Source organism: Ceratotherium simum, chromosome 39 (genome assembly GCF_057802395.1).
Source record: "Ceratotherium simum simum isolate JZ-2026a chromosome 39, ASM5780239v1, whole genome shotgun sequence".
In the NCBI taxonomy this organism is placed as follows: Eukaryota; Metazoa; Chordata; class Mammalia; order Perissodactyla; family Rhinocerotidae; genus Ceratotherium; species Ceratotherium simum.
Window position 1 is genome coordinate 16,492,997 of NC_141938.1, and position 22,965 is coordinate 16,515,961.

Consider the following 22,965-nt stretch of genomic DNA (forward strand, 5'->3'; position numbering starts at 1 on the left):
TGGAGCAGGTTGCCGTGGCAACAGATGCTGGCGGCCAGGTCAGCAGGCAACGGCTCAGGGAGCCTGGGCTGGGCCTCCTGGGAGCCAGCCTGGGGGAGGGGGCCCCCTCACCAAGCTCGGAGGTGTCCTGGCCTGGGGTCAGGGTTAATGGCGCCTTGGGCCCCTATCGAGTGAAGTTCCTCCTGGTCCTCTCAGATCGCTGGGGTGTGGGTAGGACTAGACCGTGTCTTTTGGGGGAGACGCGATTCAACCCAGTTCAAGTGGAGTCCAAGCTCCTGGGGGCACAGGCTTTAGATATTGGCCAAGGATTGCCGGGCGAGGCGGTGGGCATCTGGTCTCCAGTTATAATCGGTCCGCCTTGGGCGTCTCCCCCGTCCCTCGCCCTCCAGGCCCTCCACTGCTGCAGAACAGTGCCTCCCCTTGTCCCCGTCCCTCTGCTCCTGGGGCAGACGCTGCCGGCCGTCGTCTGCCCACCAGCCTCCTTCTTCCTTGTGGACGGAGCCCGGATGCTGTGTGGGCATCCACTCCCCACCCTGTGGACTTGGGGAGATCTGTCCTGCCTGGGTCCTGCTGCACGTCCTCATCAGTGCCCCACCCCATTGCTGGGGATCGGTTTATGCATGGACATGTGGCCCCCTTCTGGCCAATGAGATGTGAGGGGGGTCCTGGGGGGGCAGCCTCTAGAAGCCACTGCCCACGAGCCCTTCAGCAACGCAGACTGACTCCTCACACTGCTCTCTGTCTGGTTCTCTCTCTCTTGCCTCCTGGACCCACTTATAAGGGCCCTTATGGTTACATTGAGCCCACGCGGATAATCCAGGACAGTCTCCCTGTCTCAAGGTCAGTGGATCAGCAACCTTAATTCCATCTGCAACCTCAACTCGCCCTTGCCATGCAACATAACATATTTGCAGGTTCTGGGGATTTGGACGTGGACATCTTTGGGGCTGTTGCTCTGCTGACCACAGAAAGTCCTTGCTCTTAAGAGGGAGGCCCAGGAAAATGGTCCCTTATTGCCTGTGGCCATTGCGGCTTCATGATGAGATGTCTGGAGCAGCTGCAGCCATATTGGTGCCCATCTGAGTGCAAATACAACGCAGAAGGAGGCAGAGCCAGGAGAACCACAGGGCAGCAGAGTGGAGAGAAGTCCAGGGGCCTGTTTCTGGAGGAGATAACATGTTGCCTTGTTGCTGAGGTGCATCTGAGGCAGGGTTTTTGGTTGCTTATTGCTGAAGGCATCTCAGAGGGGAATGCCACCTGCCCCTCAGACGCCCTGGACGCAGCACCTTGTCTTCATCTGGGTGCATCTCAGAAAGGCTGCATTTCCCAGCCTCCCTTGCAGCCGAGTAGGGGTGTGCAAGATGGGCCGTGCCTTCCACAGTCAGGAGCCGAGCGAGACCGGGAACTACTCCTGTCCCGTCGACAGCAGATTGGACAAGTGAATCATGGTCCGTCCACTCAGTGCATTCCCCGGCGATGAGAACGAGCACGGGCGAATCTCACAGACGTACTTCTGAGCTTAAGAGGCCAGACACAAAAGAACGCAAATACTGAAAAATTCCGTTGACATCAAGTCCCAAACCAGCCAGAAGGAATCCGTGCTGTTATGGGTCAGGATGGTGGTTATTCTCGGAGGGAGGGAGTTGGGAAGGGAGAGCAGATGGCAGGGGCCCGACGGGGCTTCTGGGGGCTGTGACGCGGGCGTGGTCGCTGCAGAAATCCATCCAGCGCTGCATTTGGGACACATGTTATTCAACACGGAGAAGTAGAAAAAATACCAAGAGGGAGGGCCCAGCGTCTGCCCCTCTGTCTGGAGCTGGGTGAGGATGCACGGACCCCAACTTCGGTGAGGAGGGGAGAGACTCCTATTTTAGAAAGCCCCGGGCCTCCTGGGTCTTTGTGGAGCCAGGAAAGCAAACTCCGGAGTTCCCGGTCTGGCCCTCTCTCTGCCGACTCCAGGGCCTCTGTGGACCCGCAGTCCTCCCGCCCCCACCCAGCTGGCGTGCAGGGAGCCTGTGGGCGCTGGCGTGAGCTTCCCGCTAGCCCCTCGGCCGTACCTCCTGCTGGGGTCTCACCATGTGGGGGAAAGATGGTGTCTCCTCATAGGGTCAGAGAGACCAAACCCAAGGGTAGCGTCCTTTTCAGGGTTGGAATTTCTGAAATATGAGTGAAGGATGTTGCTATTTTAGACAAGAGCAGACGGCGTGCATTTCGTCCTGCTGTCCTGCTAACTGGACGTACCACACCCGGCCTCACTGTTGTGGGGGACGCTCCTGCTCACCGGGGACCCTGGGTGACGTGTGGGGACATCTGTGGTTGTCACGACTCGGGGAGCTCCTGCATCGGGTGGGTGGGGGCCAGGGAGGCTGCTCCACCCCCCACAGAGGATGACCCGCCCCCACCCCAGAGAACAGTCCAAACGTCCAGGGTCGAGATGGAGAAGCCCGCCGTGTGTTAACAAAGCACACAGCAGATGGAGACCCCCCACGCCGCCTCCTCCAGGCCTCTCCTGAGAAGCAATACCGTCCACCCCCCTCAGATCCCGCAGGCCTTGCCGGGTCCTCTGTGGTCTTCGCCCCCTGAGTGGGGGAGGTGGGCGGGGCCCCCGCGTGGACTCACTCCCAGCTCGCCGGCCCCTCCCGTGTTGAAGAACTTAGTCTGGTCTCAGGGTGACGGGGGTGTTCGCTGCTGTGAACGGGCAACGGGGCTGTGCTCCGGAATTCAGAGGAATTCAGAGGGTTCGGGGTGCAGAAGCCGTGTTTCTGCTTCCTCTGCACGTCCCTTCCCCGAGGTGATGGGTACTGCGGTCCAGCCGCCCAGGGGCAGGAAGGGGACCAGACCCCTCGGCTTTTGGCACAAAACGGCTGCGAGGCAGACACCGGGTGCTGCGTCCAGCAACAGGCCCTTAGAGCTCGAGGGATGGCGTCGTCCGGGCGGCCGGCCTGGTCCCCGCGGGCTCGCCCACACGTCCGGGTGGGGGCCGCCGTGACGCCACTGTGCCCCCGTGTCTGTCTCCTGGTCACGGGTGGAGACAGACGTTTTGCTCCAGAAAATGAACAAGAGTGTGCGGATGGAGGGCGCGGAGCCGGGCCTCTGTGCAACCTCCCGTCACAAGGTTTGGAAAGCATGGCGCCGTGGGAGGCTCTCCGGGAGCCAAGAGGGGAGAAGCCGGGTGTTTCTCCGCCTCCCCTTCTTGTTTAGACGGCACCACCTCTGTGGCTCCAGCCCCCGGACAGGCCCGGGGGGTCCCAGCTCCCGCCAGTGGCCTCTGCTCAGCCCCTGATGACCCCGTCCCTGCTGGCCGTGGCTCCCTGGTGTGGGTTGTCTCCCCGTCCCCTTCTGTCTTCTCACCTGCAGGGACAGCTTCTCCCCTGGAGCCTCCGGAAGGAACCAGCCTTCCGCTGCCCACTGCCCTGATTCTCGCCCACCGAGGCCGTGTCAGACCTCCGACCCCAGAACCATAAGAGAATAGAGCCGTCTTGTTAAACCACTACATCTGGGGTGATTTGTCACAGCAGCCGCCGGAGACTCACGCTGCACCATTGGGTGCTGGGTTCCAGGGGAGCCGGGCCCAGCAGACCCACCGCCCTCCTCCACAGCTTGCAATAAAGTGACCACTAATCTCTAAAACCACGGAAAACTGGGAACTGCCCCTGGGAGGCCCATCGTCTGGGGGAGACACTTCCACTGAGCAGGAGGGCGGCTGGAGGAGGACGCACGGCCTCGATCCCCCCCTTCCATCCTCGACCACCGTCACGATTCTCACCACGTGCGCCTGGACCCTTACGGGTGATACGTTTCTTCAAATCAGCCCATCGACCCATTTCTTCGACTCAAATAAATTCATACATAAAGGGGTGTACCGTCTCTGTAAATGGAAAACCGGTACAACGTGCCATAAAAAGAAAGAAGATGTTAAAAAAAGAGAAGAAAGTGTAAAACTAGTGGATGACAGTCTGAAGAGGGAGGACAGAGGATGCGCACAGTCTCAGCGTATCTGCCCAAAGATTTGTTATTAATCTCAGAGAGAAAACCTGGTACCTCACGGCGGAGAAACCTGAAGAGGCCACCCCGTCAGAGGATGGAGATGAATGTCAGCAGCGATGAGACTCGGGGACCCCACGGCCCCCGGGGAGGACACGGCGCCAGCTGTAAAGGGCGTGATTGGGACACCTCCTGAGAGCTGAGTAAGAATTCCTGATTAGATGGGAATGTTGTATCCACGCTGTTTTTCTCTGATTTCGATAGTCATGCTCTGGTTACATGAGAGAACATCCTCGTCCTAGAAACTCACACTGGAGCGTGTAGAGCTGATCAGGGGCCGATGCCCGAAGTTGCCTTCAAACGTGCAGGAGAAAATGGAGACGAAGACACAGCGGGGAAAATGTTAACAGCCGTGAACCTGTGAAGGGTCCACGAGTCCTCGCCGTGCTCCGGCAACTTCTCTAGAAAGTCTGCAATGGTTTCAAACCACTGCAAAACAAACGCAGAAACGACGGGTGCAGACAGACACCCGTGAGAACAGAGTGAGGGGAGGAAATTCTTGCCCCGGGCCTGGGCCGCTCGCTCCGTCAGAAAAGACCCGCCAAACTGGGGGAGGCGGAAGGGCGTGAGCTCCAGGCCGAGCCGACGTAGCCGGGACCCTAATAAAGGGAAGGGAGCAATTTCTCGTCACCGTATTTGATGTCCACTCTGGGCCATTTCCCGAGAGAGGCATCCTGAAGAAGCCTGTCTGCGTCCTGCTTCCGGAAACACCTTGTGGAAGGTGGGAGCCACAGAAGGTCGCTGAAGGAGGGAAGGGCACAGCTGTGGCCGGTGAGACCCGGGAGGCCCTGCTCCATCCTAGTCTCTGGTCGAGGGCAGCGAGTTTTGCAAGTGCGGCCCCAGCTGGAGGCAGCCTGGCCTGAAGGCCGTGGGTCCCGCGGGATCCGGGTGACGACAGCCTCTCTGAGCCCGTTTCCTCCTGCGCGGAATGGGGACGACCATGCCGAAGCCCATCTCGCAGGACGGACTGTGGGGGCGAGCTTCAAATAGCCCAGGCCGGAGTCCTCGGTCCAACGTTACCGCTCGGCGGGGGGACCATCGTGCCCTGGAGACGGGCGGCATCTCGTGGCCGCGCGTGGTACTGCTGGCGACTGAGAAATGCTTCCTCCCGCCGGTCCGGAAATCCCACAGCGGGCGGGCCCTGTTCTGGGCGCAGAGTCCAGGCCCCATCAGATTGTGACAAATGCCGTGAAACCACAGTGAAGTGCACATCGATTTGGGAAGAAGGAAGCCCTGCCTTAGATGGGTGGTCAGGGAGGGCCTCTCGGAGGAGGTGATGCTTCGGGGGACTCGAGACCCTTTCATGTGAGAATCGAGGGGCAGGCAAGCGCCCAGGCTGGGGGGCGGCGGTGGGCCTGGTGTGCGTGACAGACGGGAGGCGGCTCGTGGGGCTGCGGGGTGACGAGAGGGAGGGGAAATGACACGGGCAGGGAGAGGGTGTGAGCAGGCCAAAGGGAGAGGACGCTGGGGCAGCGGACCCACTGGGGCGGCTGTGACACACTCACTTGGGACCCGACGGGGGTGGGTTCAGTTACGCGTTGTCACTTAACAGGCGGCCCCAGGCTGGTGGCTCCACTCCATGAAGATTGTCCCAGGCTCGGCGGGACAATCTCGGTTCCACGCAGTGTCTGTGGGAGCTGGGACGTCGAGGACGGCATCTTCCCTCACGGTCCGGCTCCCGAGCGGGAGGGTCTGGGTCTCCTGCGGCCGGTGGGCTTCCCCACAGCGTGGTGGACTCTCCCCTGGGGACGGCTCGCCCGACAGTGCCGTCTCTGGAGAGGAGCGGCCACGGGATCCAGGAGGAGCGGGCGTGTCGGGGGACGCGGGTCCCGGTCCACATCCTCCCTCCTCAGGCCCGGTCCCCCACGTGAAATGAGTGAGCGTGTCAGGCGCCGACCAGAATCGGGGTGCTTTTCTCTGCAGGCTGCTCGATCTGGAGTTATTTAAAAACAGATCTGGTGGAGGAAGTCTCAGGGACTGGAGAGGGTTGTTGGACTGCTCCTTCATTTCTTACCCCCCTCTCTTTTCTTTTGTGGGGATCTCAGTGCACAGAATTAGGTTAACAATCACGTGTTATTCCTAACATATGCTCATCATGGGTCCACATGTGACCCTCTGGTATCTCATCATTGCGTCGTCTGCCCACGGGGTCGTTCACTCCTTCATAAAGGAAAGGACCCTAGGAGGTCGTTACCCAACCCGAGAATAAGAACAAAGCAGAACTGCCCTCACGATCGCCCAGCAACACCGTCCCTGCTCTCTCCGTGCAATCTTATCACGTGCACGTGCGCACGCGTGGACTTCATTTTCCTGATTATTTGTGGCCCCCAGTATCTGCTCATGTTTCCATGTAACTTTTCCGCTGCGAACTGTCTCTTCATGTCTTTTTCCTATTTTTCACTTGGTTTATTCTCTTTCTTATGGACGTGCAGAAGTTCTTTATATATTGTGGGTGCTAATTTTTTATGTGTGTGACAAATGTCTTCCCATTTGTGACTGGAGTTTTCATTTTATTTCGACGTCTTTTGATGATCAGAAGTACTAAATGAATATGGTTGAATATTGGTCATTTATGATGAGCGCGTTCTCGTCTTGTTAAATAAAATCCTTCTCTACCGAAGGGCAGAAGGATGGCTACCTTATTTTTTTTCTGTAAGTTTTAAAGTTCTGTTTTGACATTCAAGTCTTGGGTTCCTTTAGAGTTGATTTCTGTGCGTGGCGTGAGGCAGGTGTGATAGGAACAATGACGGCCCCAGAGACTCCACATCCTAACCCCTGGGCCTGGGAGCATGTTCACTCACGTAGCAGGGGGACCTGCCGACGTGGTCACGGTTACAGACCTGGAGGGTCCAGGAGGCCTGGGTTAATCGTGCGGGTCCTCAAAAGCCGAGGCCCTTTCCCAGCTGTGATCAGAGAGATAAGGAGGAGGAGAGAATGGACTGGAGATGAGGCCGGGGCCATGGGCCGAGGAACATGGGCGCCTCTGGAGGGTGGGAACAGCCCTCCGCTGACAGCCGTCAAGGAGATACCCCGTCCCCCACTGGGAGGAGCTGATTCTGCCAACAGCCGAGTGAGCCGGAATGGACCCTCCCGGGAGCCTCCAGAGGGAACCAGCCCTGCCAACGTCCTGATTTGAGCCCAGCGAGACCCACTTCAGACTTCCGACCTCCAGAGCTGTCAGATAATAAATTCCTGCTGTGTAAGCCTCTAAGTTTTTGGGGATTTTTTTACGCAGCAATAGAAAAACAGTCCAGTGGGGATTCGATTTTATTTTCTGCAGTACGCGAGCCCCAGGTCCCAGCACCATGCGAAGAGCGTCCCTCCTCTCCCGCCACCTGCCGTCCCCTCTGTCGCCCATCGAAGTTCCCCACCCCCTCAGCCTATTCTGGTTTCCCTTTATCTTCTGCTCGGGACAACGTCACCCACGTCCAGAAATCCCCACCCTGGACTCGGCTCCTTGGCTGTGAGCTTTCTTGTTTTTCCTCGAGTTTGGGCAGCACAAATGGACCCTCTGGCTTCCCCTTCAGGGGCTGGCAGGGCTCTGACCTCTGTGTGACCCCAGATCAGGGCCTGGCTGGTTCGGGGCAGCGGGAGGGTGATGCGGCCGGCCGGGAACGCCCCTCTCTTGCAGAGTCATCCCAGGAGCAGAGCACAGAGCGACGCCTGCCTTGGCGAGCGCCTGTGGACCCTGGAAATGGCAGATACGGCCTTCAGCTCATCTGAGTTTCAGCGAGCTGCCTTTAGTGGCAAAGCGGACTCGTCGTTGAACAAAGATTTCTTGTAGGACTTGCAACAATGACAGATCCGTCTGGTTGCAACCACGTGGATTCATCTTTTCGTGGAAGGCACCTGCCCATCTCAGTCGGGTTTAGCTGGGGAGGGACATAAGTCAGCGGGCGCAGGTGAGGGTTGGGACCCTTCGGGCCAGTGGAGGGGGTTTCCCGAGGGTCTCCCAGATCCGACCAGATGCTCAGAGGCCCTTCTGCCTGGAATCCTCCAACAGCCCCTTCCCTCTCCCCCTTTCCTGACGGCTGAGGGCGAGTCCCAGCCCAGAGGGGCGGGACAAGGAGCTGGAAGGGGCTCTGCAGACGGCGGGTGACGGACTTGCTCCCCCACACAGCGAGGGTCCGCTCCGGCCCTCGGGACGGCCAGCCTGTGCCAGCGACGCCACGTGCCCAGGGAGGGGCGAGGCCCTCGAGGAGCTGCCCGTGTGGACTCGGGGGCAGGGCTGGGCAGGGAGGGCCCAGGCCGCCGGACGGTCACAGAACTTGAGTCTTGACCGGTGAGCAGGAAACAGCCAGGTGAAGAAGGGGAAGTCGTGCTGGGCAGGGGCCCGGGGTGGCAGAGGCAGGGGATGCGGCTCCCGGGACGTCCCGCGAGGAATCCCCTGAGGCTGGAGCCTGGCGTCTGGGCTGCGAGGAGCCTTTGCAACGATCACTTTGCTTTGACAACATAAGACAGTCTGTTCTGAACACCAGCTGAAAAGGTGTGTGTCAGTCAGGGGGCTTTTGGCCGCAAGGAACAGAAAACCCGCTGCAACAACTTAGTCCTAAGAGATGGATTGTGTCGAGTGACAGGAAGCCCAGACACAGCAAAGGCTCCAGGGCTGCTAAGTTCAGAGGCTCAACAAGGACACCAAAGACCCATCTCTCAGTTCAACGTCCTCAGGCCTCATGGTCACAAGGTGGCTGCCTGAGCTCTAGACATCACAGACAGTCCCAAAAACGACCAAGAAGAGACGGCATCCCTTCCTCATGTCTCCTTTCAAGAGAGAAGAAGCTGCCCCTCCAAGCCCCCTGCAGATCCCCCTCAGGTCTCATTCCTAAGCTGACCCTGGTGAGCTATGACACCAGGACCGACTCCTCCGTCGGAGCACAGATGGGGTCTCTTACTAGGAAAACATGCAGAATGGGGTCGGGTACGTTCCAGCACGGACCCTGCCCCCAGTCTAACCATTCATTCAACACCTCCTCCCCAAGAGCCTCCTGCAGGCTGGGCGCGGCTCCAGGCACCGGGACACGCGGAGGACGGAGGCTCTCGGCCCCTGGTGTGGGGAGGCGACTCTCCACGAGGCAGAGACAGACACTGAAGGAGAGAACAACATCGTTTTAGGTGATGCCAAACGCCACGGAGAAATCAGGACGCTGGGATGCAGAGAAACCCGGGGATGCGGCTGCCTTTCCAGGGAGGAGCCCGGCCAGACGTGTGTGGGCAGAGGGACCAGCCAGTGCCAAGCCCCGAGGTGGGTGCAGGCCGGCGGGCAGAGTGACAGGAGAGGACAGAGTGAGGGGCTGAGTCCGGGGTGGGGGGGGCGGCCCCCGTGATGAGCTTCTGTGACGTCAGGTGAGGGGCAGCCTTGGGCTCTGGGGGTGGAATGCGGCCGGCCGAGAATGCAGGAGGCCATTCTCTCGTTGCCGGGCGACCACAGACACACTTGGGTGGTGGGGGGCAAGGCCGCAGGGCCGGGAGGCCCAGTCCATGGGGGACCACTGGCCGAGTTCGCTCCACAACCCCCGAGGCTCGAAGGCCGAGGGTAGGTCGGAAGGGGGGCAGGACGATGATGCCCTGGGCCCCCGCAGCACCGCGTACGAGAGCCGAGGGTCCAAGGACCTGGATGGCAGGGGACAGGGATCCCCAGACCAAGAAGAGGAGGTTCCCCCGGAGGAGGTGACCGGGGAGGCGTTCCTGGACCCCCAGGACCCGGAAGACGCCCTCCAGGAGCTGGAGCGAGTCCTGCAGAAGGATGAGCATGGCGTGCAGGAGATGAGGTGGGCGGTGGGCTCGGGGGGCAGTGGGGAGCGGTCTTTGCCGTGGTGTCCCGGAGAGAGCCAGGCGCTCCCTCCCGGCAGATATCCTGGTGCTGACCCTCCCATGGTCCCTGGGCCTCCCGGGGGCCCCTTTGTAGCTCAGTCCCCCCACCCCGGGGCCTGGCATACAGTCGGCACTTCACACGTGCTCGTGAGATGAGTAAACGTCTTACTTTGTAATCGCAACTGTCCAGGGGTGGGAGCCAGTCTCTCTTCCGAGGGAGCCGAGGGGACCTGGCCGGTCACACGTCCGGCTGGTGGTGGAGCCAGGGTTTCAGTCCAGCTCTCGCCCCTCCGGAGGGCGAGGAGACCTGGGGGGCGGGCGGGAGCCCAGGAAAGAGGGGTGCAAACAGCTCCGACCTCACGACCCACTCTCCCACAGCCGGCTGTCCATCACCCAGAGGTCCCCGGGCACGGCCACGGCCCGGGGGAGGAGGAAGAGGAGGCGGCTCTTCGAGCTGGCGAAACCCAAGCCCAACTGGCAGGTCCTGAGAGACAGGTGAGGCTGGGGGTGGCGTTGCCGGAGGCCGGGGTGGGCTGGTGAGGAGGAGAGCAGCCCCTGGTGTCCCCTCCACATTCTCCCCGGGGCCGCCCGGGTCCCCCTGCTCGGCCCCCTTCTCCATCGTCCCCCGTGCCTGAGGCAGCGAGCAGTCAGGCGGCCAGAGGGGGGACTCGCGGGGCACGGGGGCCCGTGGCGGCCTCAAGTGCCAGCAGAGGAGAGGAGACGCGGGAGAAAAGGCGGGGGCCGGCCTGTCTCACCCAGGCTGGGATGCCGCTGTAAGGGCTTTGCCTGGATCTCCCCCTGCATGAAGAGCCTGCAGTTCTGTGTCTACTGGTGAGTCCCGGGGCGCCTCCTCCCTCCGTCTCCGCCCACATCAGGCGCACAGCCAGGCTCCAGGGGTCCCCACACTTGACCACCCTCCCCGTCCCTCCAGGGACAAGCATGGGGGGCTCCCTAAGGCCCCCGGTGCTGTGGACTCCGGCCCTCCCAGCCGCGCAGGGGTCTGCTCCTGCGAGGTGGCCCTGGGCTCTTTGTTTCCCAGCTCCCGCTTCTCTGAGCGTCAGCCTTGCTCAGAATAACCCCCATTTCCCCGTGGCTCTCAGAGTTCCCCCAGCCCCCGTCAGGGCTGTCCGCTCCTGCTCCTCCACGTTCCCTCCTTCCTCCTCCAGCCTCCCCGCCCTCGCCTCGCCGCCTCCCTCCTGCGTGCGTGTCTGTGTGGACGGGGCGCCCTGAGTTCTGTTTCAGAGCAGCCCCCCTCACCCTGAGCCACGCCTGGCTGTGTTCCAGGCCCTCCACGTACTGGACGGACAGGTTTCTGGAGGACACCACCCTCACCGTCACCGTGCCCGGTAGGTCGGCCCTGCCACTGCCTCCACCTCCCCGTCAGGGGCTGTGCCAGCCCTGGTGCCCGGCCACCCGTCTGTGTGGGGTCCCCCCATCTCCCAGGAGTGTCTGTCCCCCCCCAGACTTCAGGGGTCTCATATCTGGACTCTGTCCCCTGAAGAGCCAGCTGGAGGTTGGTCCTGGGGTGAGGGTGTGGGGCAGACTCTCCGGGGGGACCCCAATTTGCACCAAGAAGGGGGTTAGTGTTGACTTAACGAAAGGACCCTTCGTCTTCCCTTCCACAATGGTTTCCGCACTTTTTGAGAGCAGTGGATCCCTTCAAATAAAGCATTTCAAGAAAGCTCGTTTTTGGAGAGAAGTGACAGGGCAGGTCCCCTCCCGGGGGTTTTAGAATCACCCACAGTGAACACGAGGCCCCTGGAAACCCTAGGCCTCTAGTAACTTCAGACCCAAACCCCCTTTCCTGACGGGCGGGTCGTTGGAGCGGCCCGAGCCCTGCTGGGGAACAGACGGGCCTGAGCTCCCCGTCCAGGCTGAGGCTCCCATCCCGTGTGCCCCGAGTACAGGGCTTCAGGCCTCAGAGCCCATTGTCCCCAAAGTGGGGACAGCAAGTCGCCCCTCTGCGAGGTGTCTGGCGCTGAGCCGTCCGGCCCGCAGTTCCTCACGGGCGCCTCTCGCTGGAGCCCGTGGAAAGAGCTCAGGGGGACAGACACCCCGGGGCGGGCGGGTTTTCAGCTGGCGCTGTCTCCTTTTGCCCAGCGGTGTCCCGCCGAGTGGAGGAGCTGGCTCGACCCAAGAGGTTCTACCTGGATTATGACAGCGGGAGCAGGTAGGAGGGCGGGCGGCGGGCGGGCTGCCGAGAGAAGCCGCTCCCTGCCCTCGATGGGGCGTGGCCGGGGCGGGTCCAGGTCCCGGGTCTCCAGTCCTCCGGGCCATGCCCGACCGGACGTGACCCTCCGAGGCTCGGCTCTGTGCCCGTAGAAGGGGCGGGAGGGGAGATCGTGCGCAAAGGGTGCTTAGCACAGTGAGTGAAGACTGTGTGCAAAGGTGCTTAGTACAGAGTGACAGGGTCCGTGTTCCGTAATGTCACTTGTCACGAGTGTGGACATTGTTGGCTCCGAAAAGCCAGCAATTGTAAGACGTGGTTATTTTACGTGCAACAGAGGACACAAGTCTTTATCACCTAGAACTTTCACGCTCATTAAAAGTGATCTTTAGAGCTAATTAGACACAGATTTTCATCCCCTGTCTTGACGTGTACACAGAAAGGAAAATACGACTGGAATAAACTAGCTCGTGTTTCGAATCACTTTTCAGCTCAGAGAGGCTGACGTGTTCCACACACTGTTTTCATGCCTGTCTTGGTGACAGTGGCTTTACATTTAAGGCCGAGTTGTAGTGCGATCGGGAGGTAATTTAAACGGCAATTAGACTCAACCTCTGCAGGACCAGGAACGTTGTTTCAGCGTAAACAGCTGCCCCCGGCACACACCGGCGACGGTGACGGTGACGGTGACGGTGGCCCGGCTGACAGCGTTTATAGCCGTATCCCAGCCTCAGAGAGGTGGACCCACGGGGAGGGTCGGCCTCAGATCAGAAATGCGGCTCCGTTTCCGGAGCCGAGGCGTCGCTGAGCTGTGATGCTGGAAGGCTCCGGCCCAGAGAGCTCAGGGGAGGTCCACTTTCCTGATTCTGTGGACGCCCCGTTTATCCCGCGCCAGACCCGACCCAGCCCCATGACGGGGTGGGGAGGAGGCCCTGGGAGGGGCCGTCACCGAGGAGCTTGAAGACGGCCCTTGTACATCGGGGGCGGCGGCCTCAGGACAAGGTCGCTCCACCCTTGAGCACACCTAGGGCGCCTCCGGCGGGGATCTTTTGTGAATCCCTCCTTGGAGGTGTTTTCAGAACCCTCCCCTTCCCAGTCCCCACCATGTCCCCAGAGTCAGAGCGGGGCTGAGGAGGAGGGGCACACACAGCGGTGCCGCCCCGTGCCCCTGGGCTGGCTGGGGGTCTCAGACGTGGATGTCCCCTAGGACCACGTCCGTCTGGCCCATCCCCAAGGCCACCTTGGTATGCCAGCCGTCCAGTCGCCTGCGGGAACTGGCCACCCCGAGGGTCCGGAACAACATATGGAGCATAAACATGTCCGAGGTAGGTGGCTTTTCCGGGAGGCTCCCCAGCGGGCCGGGGGCCAGAGGCCCAAGGACCAGAGGGAACAGACGCCAGCACAGCAGATGTATAGCGGCTCTCGTGAACCCTCGGAATTTCTGGGACTCGCTCGGGAAGAGGGTCCCTCCTCCTCTCACGTCGGCCTTGAAGCCCCCTGGGGTCGTCCTCCCCGCCTACGTCAGCTGAGTGGGGCCCAGAGCCTCCTGCCCCGACGCGGGCGCCAGAAAATCCCGTTTCAGAGACGACGGAAACGTTCAGTCTTTTCCACACCACACGCTTATCCCTCTCCCCACAGAGGGGTCCCCTTCTCCCAGCTCAGGCCGACAGGTGACCTCTGAGAACCCTGACCTTCTCCCCAGGACCCCACGTGGAGGGAGTCCCCCGGCCTGTCGTCTGCGTCCACTTTCTTCCCTCAGCGTGCCCTGTCTGACACTCTCGCATAGGTTAGAATCCGATCCTGTTGTCTGGGTGGACCACACTCACCCGCTGGAGGACACGGGGGTGTTTCTAGTTTTTGGCGATTGCAAACACAGCTGCTATGCACACTTGTGCACAGGTGTCTGTGGGGGACGTTTCCGCATCCCCAGGGGAATTCTGGGTGGGATGGTGGGGTCTGGGGTTCATCCCACAGCCTGCTCTCCAGAGTGGCCGCCCCGTTGTGCGTCCGCACTAGCATCGCATCATCTGTCGAACTGTTTGTTTGTTTATTCATTGACGTAGGGCCGTCCTGACAGACCTGTGGTGTGTCTTGCTGTGGTTTATGTGCATGAAATGATGCGTTGGTGGATCTTTTCGGTGGTTGTTTACAGATCGCCCACTTTGGAAAACATTTTTAAAGTAAAGCCAGACATCAAACCATTTCTCTTTTATTTATTTATTATTTTTGTGAGGAAGATCGGCCCTGAGCTAACATCTGCCAATCCTCCTCTTTTTGCTGAGGAAGACCGGCCCTGGGCTAACATCCGTGCCCATCTTCCTCCACTTTATATGGGACGCTGCCACAGCATGGCTTGACAAGCAGTGCGTCGATGCGCGCCTGGGACCTGAACCGGCGAACCCCGGGCCGCCGCAGCGGAGCACGCGCACTTAACCACCTGTGCCACCAGGCCAGCCCCCTTTTCTCTTTTAAACACTTCAGGATGTGTTTCTAATAGACGAGGACGTTTTAAAAACGCAGCCAGAATAACAATGATCACACTAAAAAAATTGAACAGTAATACCTCAATATCAAAATACTCAGTCCGTGTTCAGTTTTCCCAGATGTCCCCAAACTGGCTTTTTGTGGTCAGTTTGGCTGAATCAGGATCCAAAGGAGGGCACTGCCCTTTCCACCTGTCCCTCCTCCGGCCCGTCCCTCCTCTCACTGGCCATGCACCTGCTCTGTCCCAGCTCCCTGCCTTCCCTTTGCTGTTCAGCCTTCAAGCCCCTGACACCTCATCTCCTCTGGGCTCCAAAGCCCTCTCTGGCTCCCCAGTACCCCTGGGAGAGTCCAGATTCTCGAGCCGGGAATCGAAGACTCAGCAGGATTCAGCCCTTCTCAACCTCTCGACCCCACGGGAGGAGACCAACGTGGGTTCTAAACGCAGGTCCCTCCACAGGCCTCCTGGCCTTGGCACACGCAGGCCCCTCTGCCCACAAACCTCTCCCACCTGCATCCGGCTCCTCTGCCCTCAGGACCCTTCTCCTCCCCTGCCCTCCATTCCTGCCCCGTCCGCCGGGCACACAACCTCCAGACTCTCACGCCCACCACGCTCCATCCCGGCCCCGGTCACGTGTCTGTGGACGGACTGTACATTCTTCCACCAAGCCATGAGCCCCCCGAGCGCAGGGACGGCCTCCTGTGGTGGTTGTGGTGTGACTTCAGAGCCCGCCTGGCCCGCGCCGGTGGAGTGGTCATCACCGTTAGTCGATGCGTGAACGCGTCTGTCCACCCCTCCTGGCGGGGCCCCCTGGAAGGCGGGACTGAAACCCCGTTCCTCTCTCCTCAGGCCTGAGCTGGGCGGCCCCAGGGGGAGAGGGGAGGGCGGAGGGAGAGAATATTGATTGGGGCACGAAATTTTCAACCCCAGGATGTCCTTGAAAAGAGCGGTGACCATCATCTTTAAGGAGGACAATTTCAGGAGGAAAGAGACTCAAGTTCAGAGTGACCTTAGAGGTCGTTTCAGCCCATCTCTGCCTCCACGGGGGCTCCTGCCGGAGCTGTATGGGGCAGGGGGCGTTTGCAGGACATTAAATACACAAACACGCCGGCCCCATCAGACACGCGGGCACCCGCTCCAGCATCCGGCGGATTTGCAGGAGGGGACTCCTCCTCCTTTTCTCTTTTTTTGCTGAAGAAGATTGGCTCTGAGCCCGTGCCCATCTTCCTCCACTTTATATGGGACGCCGCCACAGCATGGCCTGACAAGCGGTGCGTTGGTCCAAGCCCGGGATCCAAACGTGGGAACCTCGGGCCGCTGAAGCGGAGTGCACGAACTTAACCACTATACCACGGGGCGGGCCCCTAGAAACAATATTTCACAGCTGCGTTGCGTTGTATCATGTGAAGGCAGCACTATTAACTTACCCAGTCCCCTCCTGATGGACAGCCAGCTTGTTGGCTGTGATAAGCAAGCTGAATGATCCGTGCTCACCTCCCCGTGCTCTGCTGTTGGCTTTTCCTTACACGGCGTCAGCCCGTGTGCACGTGAACTGTGCTCGAGACGGACAGGCTGCTCTCAAACTGCTGGTGCTAATTTGCTCTCCTCCCTGCCAGGCACGAGGATTTCTCTCCTCCCACATGCCTGCCAGGGCTTGGTAGTGTCAGACTTTCGCATTTTTGCCAAATTTGTTGGTGTGGAGTGACATTTTGTGGTTTGAATGTACCTTTCCCTGGTCCACAGAGAGGAGGACGGACCATTTAGGTTACTCTTGTATATGACTAGCCCAGTCCCCTGCTGGTGTTTTGGGTTATTGATTTAGAGGAACTCTTTATATATGATGGCTACCAATCCTTTGCTGAACACATTAGTCTTTTTGTGTTGCTTATGGGGTCTTTTCAATCCCGGGGCCGCTGAGGAATCATGGACTGCTCTGCTCTGCCCTCTAATTCTGTGTCTAGGTGTCCCAGGTGTCCAGGGCAGCCCAGAAGGCTGTCCCCAGTCCCAGGATCCTCCAGCTGGCAAAGCCCAGGGCTGCAGCCCCCCTGTTGGCAGAGTGGGATCCCGTGCTGAAGCCCAAGCCCTACGTGTCTGACTACAACCGCCTCGTCCACTTGGCCAGTGAGTGGGGCCCCTGGGGCTCGGGTCCCTATGAGGCTTTGTCCTTCCCCACTGGACTCGGACCATGGGGGGCTGCTTCTGCCAGGTTCCTGCTCCCTCTTCCTCTGGCTCCTCCCGAAACTGCAGACCAGTCGCCCAGATCCCTGGGGACAGTTCCTGCCACAGCCCGAGGGCTCTCCTGGGGGCTGGCAGGGGGTCGCCCCCCAGGGAGGGGCGGAGAGCCGAGGGGCCGTGGTCCTGACCCAGCGGGTGTCTGAGCGGCTCCCCCTCAGGGTGAGTGGGTGCAGAAGAGAAGGTCAGGGGGCCAAGCTGGGGCACAAAGGCAGCTTTAAAACAGGGGGTCCCGATCCTCGCCTGTGCTTTAGAACAAACGGAACAGCCGGTTCCCCGGACAGAGGTAACATGTGCTAATCGTAGAGAGTCTGGGAGACGCAGAAGAACATAAAGAAGAAGGAATCCCGCCCGCAAAGACAGTGCAGTTTGTGGGTGTCCTTCCGGGCACAGGGGGCATGGACAGAGATCCGCAGTCGTGCACAGCCACATGTATACGCTCGCAAGTGTCCATCCTTCCCTGCCCGGCCCCTCCCGTCGCGTGTCACACACCCCACGTCCAGGGCACCGAGAACTCCCAAGGGCTCTGCTCTCTGAGTAGTCAGGAGCCCACCCCCTGCTCTCGCCCGGCCGCCCCCTCCTGGGCCTGTCGTCGGACCCTGGACCAGAGCCGTCACCTCCACCCATTTCCCACGTGGCGCCTGAGGGGTCCTGCTGAACCTGGTTTGGGTTACACCCTCCGCTGCATGAGCCCCCCGGGCCCTGCCTCGCTCAACCCCACACGCCCTGTCATCTGTCCTCTGGCCTGAAGGCGCCCCGGGATCCTCTGACCCCCACACGCTTGGCTGTAGCCTGCCCTCTCGGTGAGGCCCCCCAGGCACCCCGCTTCACTCCACGAGCCAGGCCCACCCGGCCCCTGAGAGCCTGCCCTGCTCTCCTGGCTCTCTCTCCACGGCGCCTGCCGCCATCCAGTAACTTGACGGTGTATTCTTGCATCTGTTTACCGTTTGCAGTCCGTCCTGTGCGGGCCCACGAGGTCACAGGCTTTGTGTCTGCGTCCCCTGCTCCTGCACATAAATGCCAGAGGGTTCGACTGGCCGTGCGGTCACTCTGCAGCCTTGATTCCTCACTTCCCCTTCTCTGGTGTTTTTGGTTGTTGATTTCGGGCAGCTCTTTATATAAGATGGTCACGAATCCTTTGTTGAGCACATTGCAGAATACCTTCTCCCAGCCGGTCTCTTTTCTTTCAACTTTGCTTATGGGATCTTTTTTTTTGTTCGTTTATTCATTCATTGATCCATCCTCTCGATATTTGTTAACGGAATGGTTAAATGAGCGGAAACACCTGAAAACAGGTGCACTGCTGTGTTGGACCGTCCTGCTGCTCTCTCTTGCGTACGCCACAAACGCACGTCGGGAGTATGAATAGACGTACATTCGCACACACACGTAACCTTCATCTGTGGGTCAGGTGTCCGTGTAAACATACCCCCGTGTGTGTGTGTGTGTGTGTAAGAATCACATCACGTTGTGTTTTTCAAGCAGCAGACTCCCTCCCACTAACGGCTGTGACCAGCGTTGTAAAAAGTGGAATGAGGCAGCTGAGGTGCTGGGCCTCCGCGGGTGTGAACGAGTCCATGGCCACTTTGTGTGTCCACGTGTGCTGCCTGGCAGTGGACTCGGTCACTGCTCTAAGTTGAGGTCAGCAGAGTTCAGGAGCCCGGATGTCCAGGGGCGGACATGCTCCTGAACCCTCACAGAAGAGTTCAGGGAAGCTGGTTCAGGCCTGGTCCTCCCAGCCCCCGACGGCCACTGAGGCCCAGCTGCTCGGCCCCTTTCCTTTGGCTGGGTCCCTGCACAGACCATCTGCACAGCAAATCTCTGGTCCAGCCCTGATGGCCTTGCCCAGCCATGTGCCCGGCGTGGCCTTGTGCCTTCCTGGCGGAGGGAGCCCCACTTTCTTTCCACCCAGGGCTCTCCTGAGGCCGGGCTTGTCTGCTGAGAAGGGGACGGTCCTCTCCCACGTGCACAGAGGCTCTGGGCAAAGAGGGGTTCGGAAGGAGGCTGTAGCCCTCAAAACCGAGGGTCTCGAAGCTCCCAGAGACTGAAGGCTGAGGCAGTGTCACCGGTGGTCATCTCTCTAGGCCCCGCAGGCCGTGCCTTGCAGCTGTCGCCCCAGGAGGGGTGGCGGAGAGGTGGAGAGGGGGGCAGACCAGGAGGAGGGGCCGGGGCACCAGGAGGGGAGATGCAGGGGCCCGGCTGAGCCACGGGTCTCTGCTTGTGGGGGCTGTGTGTCCACCAGGGGCCACTCCAGGGACATTAAAATCAACCCATCAGTTGACTTAAGTAAATTAATTGATCTTATTGACATTTAATAGAATGGAACTCCAGCCCCTGGCAGGTGCTCTGCAGTCTCGTGCAGCGGGAGCCACGTCGGCCGGGGCAGAAGGTCTAGAGGGCCCAGCGGTGCACCGAGGGCAGGAGCCCCAAGGGACAGGGGGGCCGAAGCCGAGAAGCCGAGGCCGAATCCTGAAAGGGCCCCTGTCCGGGGCCTGCCCCCTCGGTCCACCCGCCAGGCCTGCAGCCCCGGAGAGGGACGCCTCCCACACCGTCCCTCCCGCCGTCCCCACTGTGACATCAGAGGAGGAGTAGAGGGGTGACAGGGCCACCGAGCCCGTCCTCGCACCCTCCCCGCCCCCGGCCATCAGGGTGCTTTTGCTGTCCCTGTCTGGGACCTGTGGCCATGTGAAATATTTTTTTCTGTACAGTTCACCCTTTTTTTTTTTAAAGATGAAGATTTCTTTTTTTTAATGAAAGCATTTTTCTTTATTGAGGAAGATTGGCCCTGAGCTAACATCTATTGCCTGTCTTCCTCCTTTTATCCTTTTTTTCTCCCCAAAGCCCCAGTAGATAGTTGTATGTCATAGTTGCACATCCTTCTAGTTGCTGTATATGGGATGCAGCCTCAGCACGGCTTGATGAGTGGCGAGTAGGTCCTCACCCGGGATCCGAACCCACGAACCCCAGGCTGCCGACGCGGAGCGTGTGAACTTAACCGCTATGCCACCGGGCCGGCCCCACAATTCACCCTTTGAAAGTGGGCACTTTGATAGTTTCTAGTACATTCACAGATTTGTGCACCCGTCACCACGATCTGTTTTAGAACATTTTCATCACCCCAAAGAGAGCCCCCCGCCCGTTAGTGCTCGCTTCTGTTGAATAACCAAAACTCAACTGAGTAAATCCTGAAGGTCGAGCTGGCTTTAGTGAGCCATTCACGGATCTGGCAAAGAGAAAGGGGCTCTGAGGACCCACTCAAAGTGGAGACAGAACGGGGACAGGGGGACGAGTGGGTCACGGCGTCCTCCTTTGGGGGCTGGAGAGGGTCCGCCTGGCAGATGAGCTCACTGTGCTGACCAGAAAGCCCCAGAGTGACCAGTTAAAGGCTCCAGTCCTGGGAGGTGGAAACTGCAGCTGGGTTGGGTATTAGGTCTTGGTTTGCAGCTGTGGGCTGCGCACAAGTGACTCAATTTTGGGCCTGTTGTCTCTTTTTTAACAATTCCCCCATCCCCCCCCACCCCCTGACAACCACGAACCCCCTTTCTGTCTGTGGATGGGCCTGTTCTGGACATTTCACATCAGTGGACTCACACACTGTGTGTCCTTCTGTGTCTGGTTCTCTCACTGAGCATCGTGTGTTCAAGGTCCGTCCGTGGTGTGGCTGTGTCAGGGCTTCACTCCTTTTCATGGCTGCATTGTATTCCACTGGGTGGACAGGCACGTTGTGTGGATCCGTTCTTCCATCGCAGGACGGGCCACTGGCCTTGGGAGCTTAGACTAGAAGGTTGGTCTTGTAGGAGGAGGGGCCCCAGCCCCTGACGCTGTCCCTCTCTCCTGCCCCTCCAGTGCCCAAGGCCCAGTCGGACAAGTGTGTTCCTGACCGAGATCCGCGCTGGGAGGTGCTGGACGTCACCAAGAGGGCAGTGGCCAGTCCCCGCATCGTCTCCCTGGCCCAGCCCAAGGTGCGCAGGGACCTCAACGAGGGCTACGACCCCCACTCCATCTCCCCGGCCTCCCTGGTGGCCCGGGCGTCCCCTCGCCTCCGCGAGCTCGCCACCCCCAAGAGTATCACCAGAAAAGTGTGAGCGACCCAGGCCCGGCCTCCGAGACCCCGTTCCCAGTAAACGCCCAAGTGCATCCTAACCCTGTGTGTGTGGCTGGCTCCGAGCGCCTGGGCCTGGAGGCGGGGGGTGGCTGGACGGCCAGCACGTCGAGGAGGAGGAATAATAATAATATTTATGTTGGTACCCAGCCTGTGGTTTGTCCGACCCTTTTATTCTCCACGTCACTTTCACCTGCCATCTTGGGCTTCTCTGAGGCTGGACCTCAGCCTTCCCCAACTCCAGAATTTTCCCTCTGGCCCTCTTACGTCCACACTGGCTCATCCAGCCACGTCCCGGGGGTCCGCAAGCACCTCAGACTCAGAGAGACCTCCAGGAGAAAACCAGCTAACGCCTGTGGCCTGACTTATGATCTTTACAGCAACTCAGTGATGGGGGTTGTGATTGTCCCCATTTCACAGAGCTGGAGACTGAGGCTCAGAGAGGTCGGGGAAGACCCATCGTCCCCGTATGAGTTTCCTGCGGCTGCTGTGAGAGACCACCACAAACAGGGTGGCTTCAAACCACACACACTTGTCATCTCATGGTCCTGGAGGTCAGGGGGTCCCACACGGGCCTCTGCGGACTAAATCCGGGTGTGGGCAGGGCTGTCCTCCCAGAGGCTCTAGGGAGAACCGTCTCCTGCCTTTTCCAGCTTCTAGAGGCCACGTCCTGGGCTCGGGGCCCCTTCCTCCGTCTGCACAGCCCGCAGCGCAGCGTCTCCCGTCTCGCTCTGCCTCTGACCCTCCTCCTCCCTCTGATGAGGACCCTGTGATGACATTGGGCCCCCGGGGATCCAGGGTCATCTCCCCTCTCAGGGGCCTTGACTTAATCCATCTGCAAAGTCCTCTCTGCCACATGAGGTGACACATCCACAGGGCCTGGGACCAGGACGGGGACGTCTTTGTGGCCGTTACTCAGCTGACCACAGTGAGACAGACATCTTTTCTCTCTCTGAAACCCTGGATGAAGTCCCATATTTCGCCGGCTCTGACTGGGCCACTTGGGGACCAGCGTCTGGGTCGGGATCGTGTGATGTGCTGATGGCGAGGCCAGCCCTCTACCAGTGTTCTCTCAGAGACGGAGCCGTGAGCCTGAGAATCCAAATTATTACCAGACTCTCAGTTCTCTTAGGATATCAATTCATTCAATGATCAAAAGATCATTTATTGAGCAACTTAGAGGAGCAGACCCAGACAGGTGTCCAGAAGAAAAAGGTTAAAAGACCCTCATCCTCTTGAATGACAGGAAGATGCAAATCGACAAATAAGTGATGTTCGAGGAGGCCGGGCACCTCGCTGAGTAAGTGGCTCTTGAAGACGGGCAGGGAGGTGACCCCTCATTTGTTGAATGAAGGGATGGGGTCGCGGACCCTCTCTGTGTTGCTCTGGTGGGCACAACGGGAACAGGAGGGAGAACTCTGCAGGAGGCAGTTGAAATAAGAACATGAGCGGATCCCCCAAGACTCCAGCCCAGCGAGGTTGTGCGTTCCCATCCCGGAACGGGGCGTTCTCAGTCCGAGCTCGGACTGTGTGGTCAGCTGAGTCCAGTTCCAGAGACGCCCGGGTCCTAACCCCCAAAATCGGGGAATGCATGACTTTATCTGGCAAAAGGGGCTTTGGGGGATATAATGGGATGTATATAAAGGGACAGATGGAGTTAAGGACTGTGACATATGGAGATTATCCTGGATTACCAGTGGGTCCAAGATAATCACTCGTCCTCTTAAGAGGGAGGCAGAGGGAAATCTGGCTTCAGAGAAAGAAGGTGTTATGACCCCAAAGCAAGATGTTATGCCCTGGATTTGAAGCTGGAGGAGTTCGGCCCCAGAAGGAAGCACATCCTCCCCCCGGGGCTCCAGAGGGAGCAGGGCCCTGCCGACACCCAGACGTCTGCCCCGTGAACCTTCTGACCTCCTGATAACAGACGTGCGGAGTTTTAGCTACTCAATTAGTGGTGGTCTGTCACAGCAGCAAGAGGAAACTCAGGCGGGTTGGAAGTCATCAAGGTTGACCGAAAAGGCAGAGTCTGAAGACCCTTTCCTGTGACTGCAGTGGAGCCGGCCCCTCAAATGACGCACTTCAAATGACACGCTTCCACCAACACGGGGCGTTGACCTGGGGTTCTCA

The 22,965-nt window shown here is 59.6% G+C and overlaps 1 protein-coding gene across 2 annotated transcripts; it reads left to right on the forward strand.

Moving 5' to 3' along the window:
* The first annotated feature begins 9,506 nt into the window (after positions 1 to 9,506).
* On the forward strand, positions 9,507 to 21,014 carry SPMAP2 (sperm microtubule associated protein 2). 2 transcript variants are annotated; one of them, XM_087425263.1, is made up of 8 exons: positions 9,507 to 9,812; positions 10,234 to 10,350; positions 10,615 to 10,686; positions 11,140 to 11,201; positions 11,956 to 12,025; positions 13,230 to 13,347; positions 16,466 to 16,625; positions 20,583 to 21,014. In XM_087425263.1, exons 1-8 carry the CDS (start codon positions 9,523 to 9,525, stop codon positions 20,819 to 20,821), a joined length of 1,128 nt encoding a protein of 375 aa, XP_087281389.1. In that variant the 5' UTR covers positions 9,507 to 9,522; the 3' UTR covers positions 20,822 to 21,014. The 2 variants fall into 2 exon arrangements, with proteins under 2 accessions (XP_087281389.1, XP_087281388.1); XM_087425262.1 differs by lacking the exon at positions 10,615 to 10,686.
* The last annotated feature ends 1,951 nt before the right edge of the window (positions 21,015 to 22,965 follow it).

Coding starts and splice junctions, on each gene's coding strand:
- SPMAP2 (XM_087425263.1), top strand. CDS start 9,523: ATGGGGGACCACTGGCCGAGTTCGCTCCACAACCCCCGAGGCTCGAAG. Junction 10,687..11,139: donor CTGCAGTTCTGTGTCTACTG/GTGAGTCCCGGG, acceptor GCTGTGTTCCAG/GCCCTCCACGTACTGGACGG. Junction 16,626..20,582: donor CCGCCTCGTCCACTTGGCCA/GTGAGTGGGGCC, acceptor CTGCCCCTCCAG/TGCCCAAGGCCCAGTCGGAC.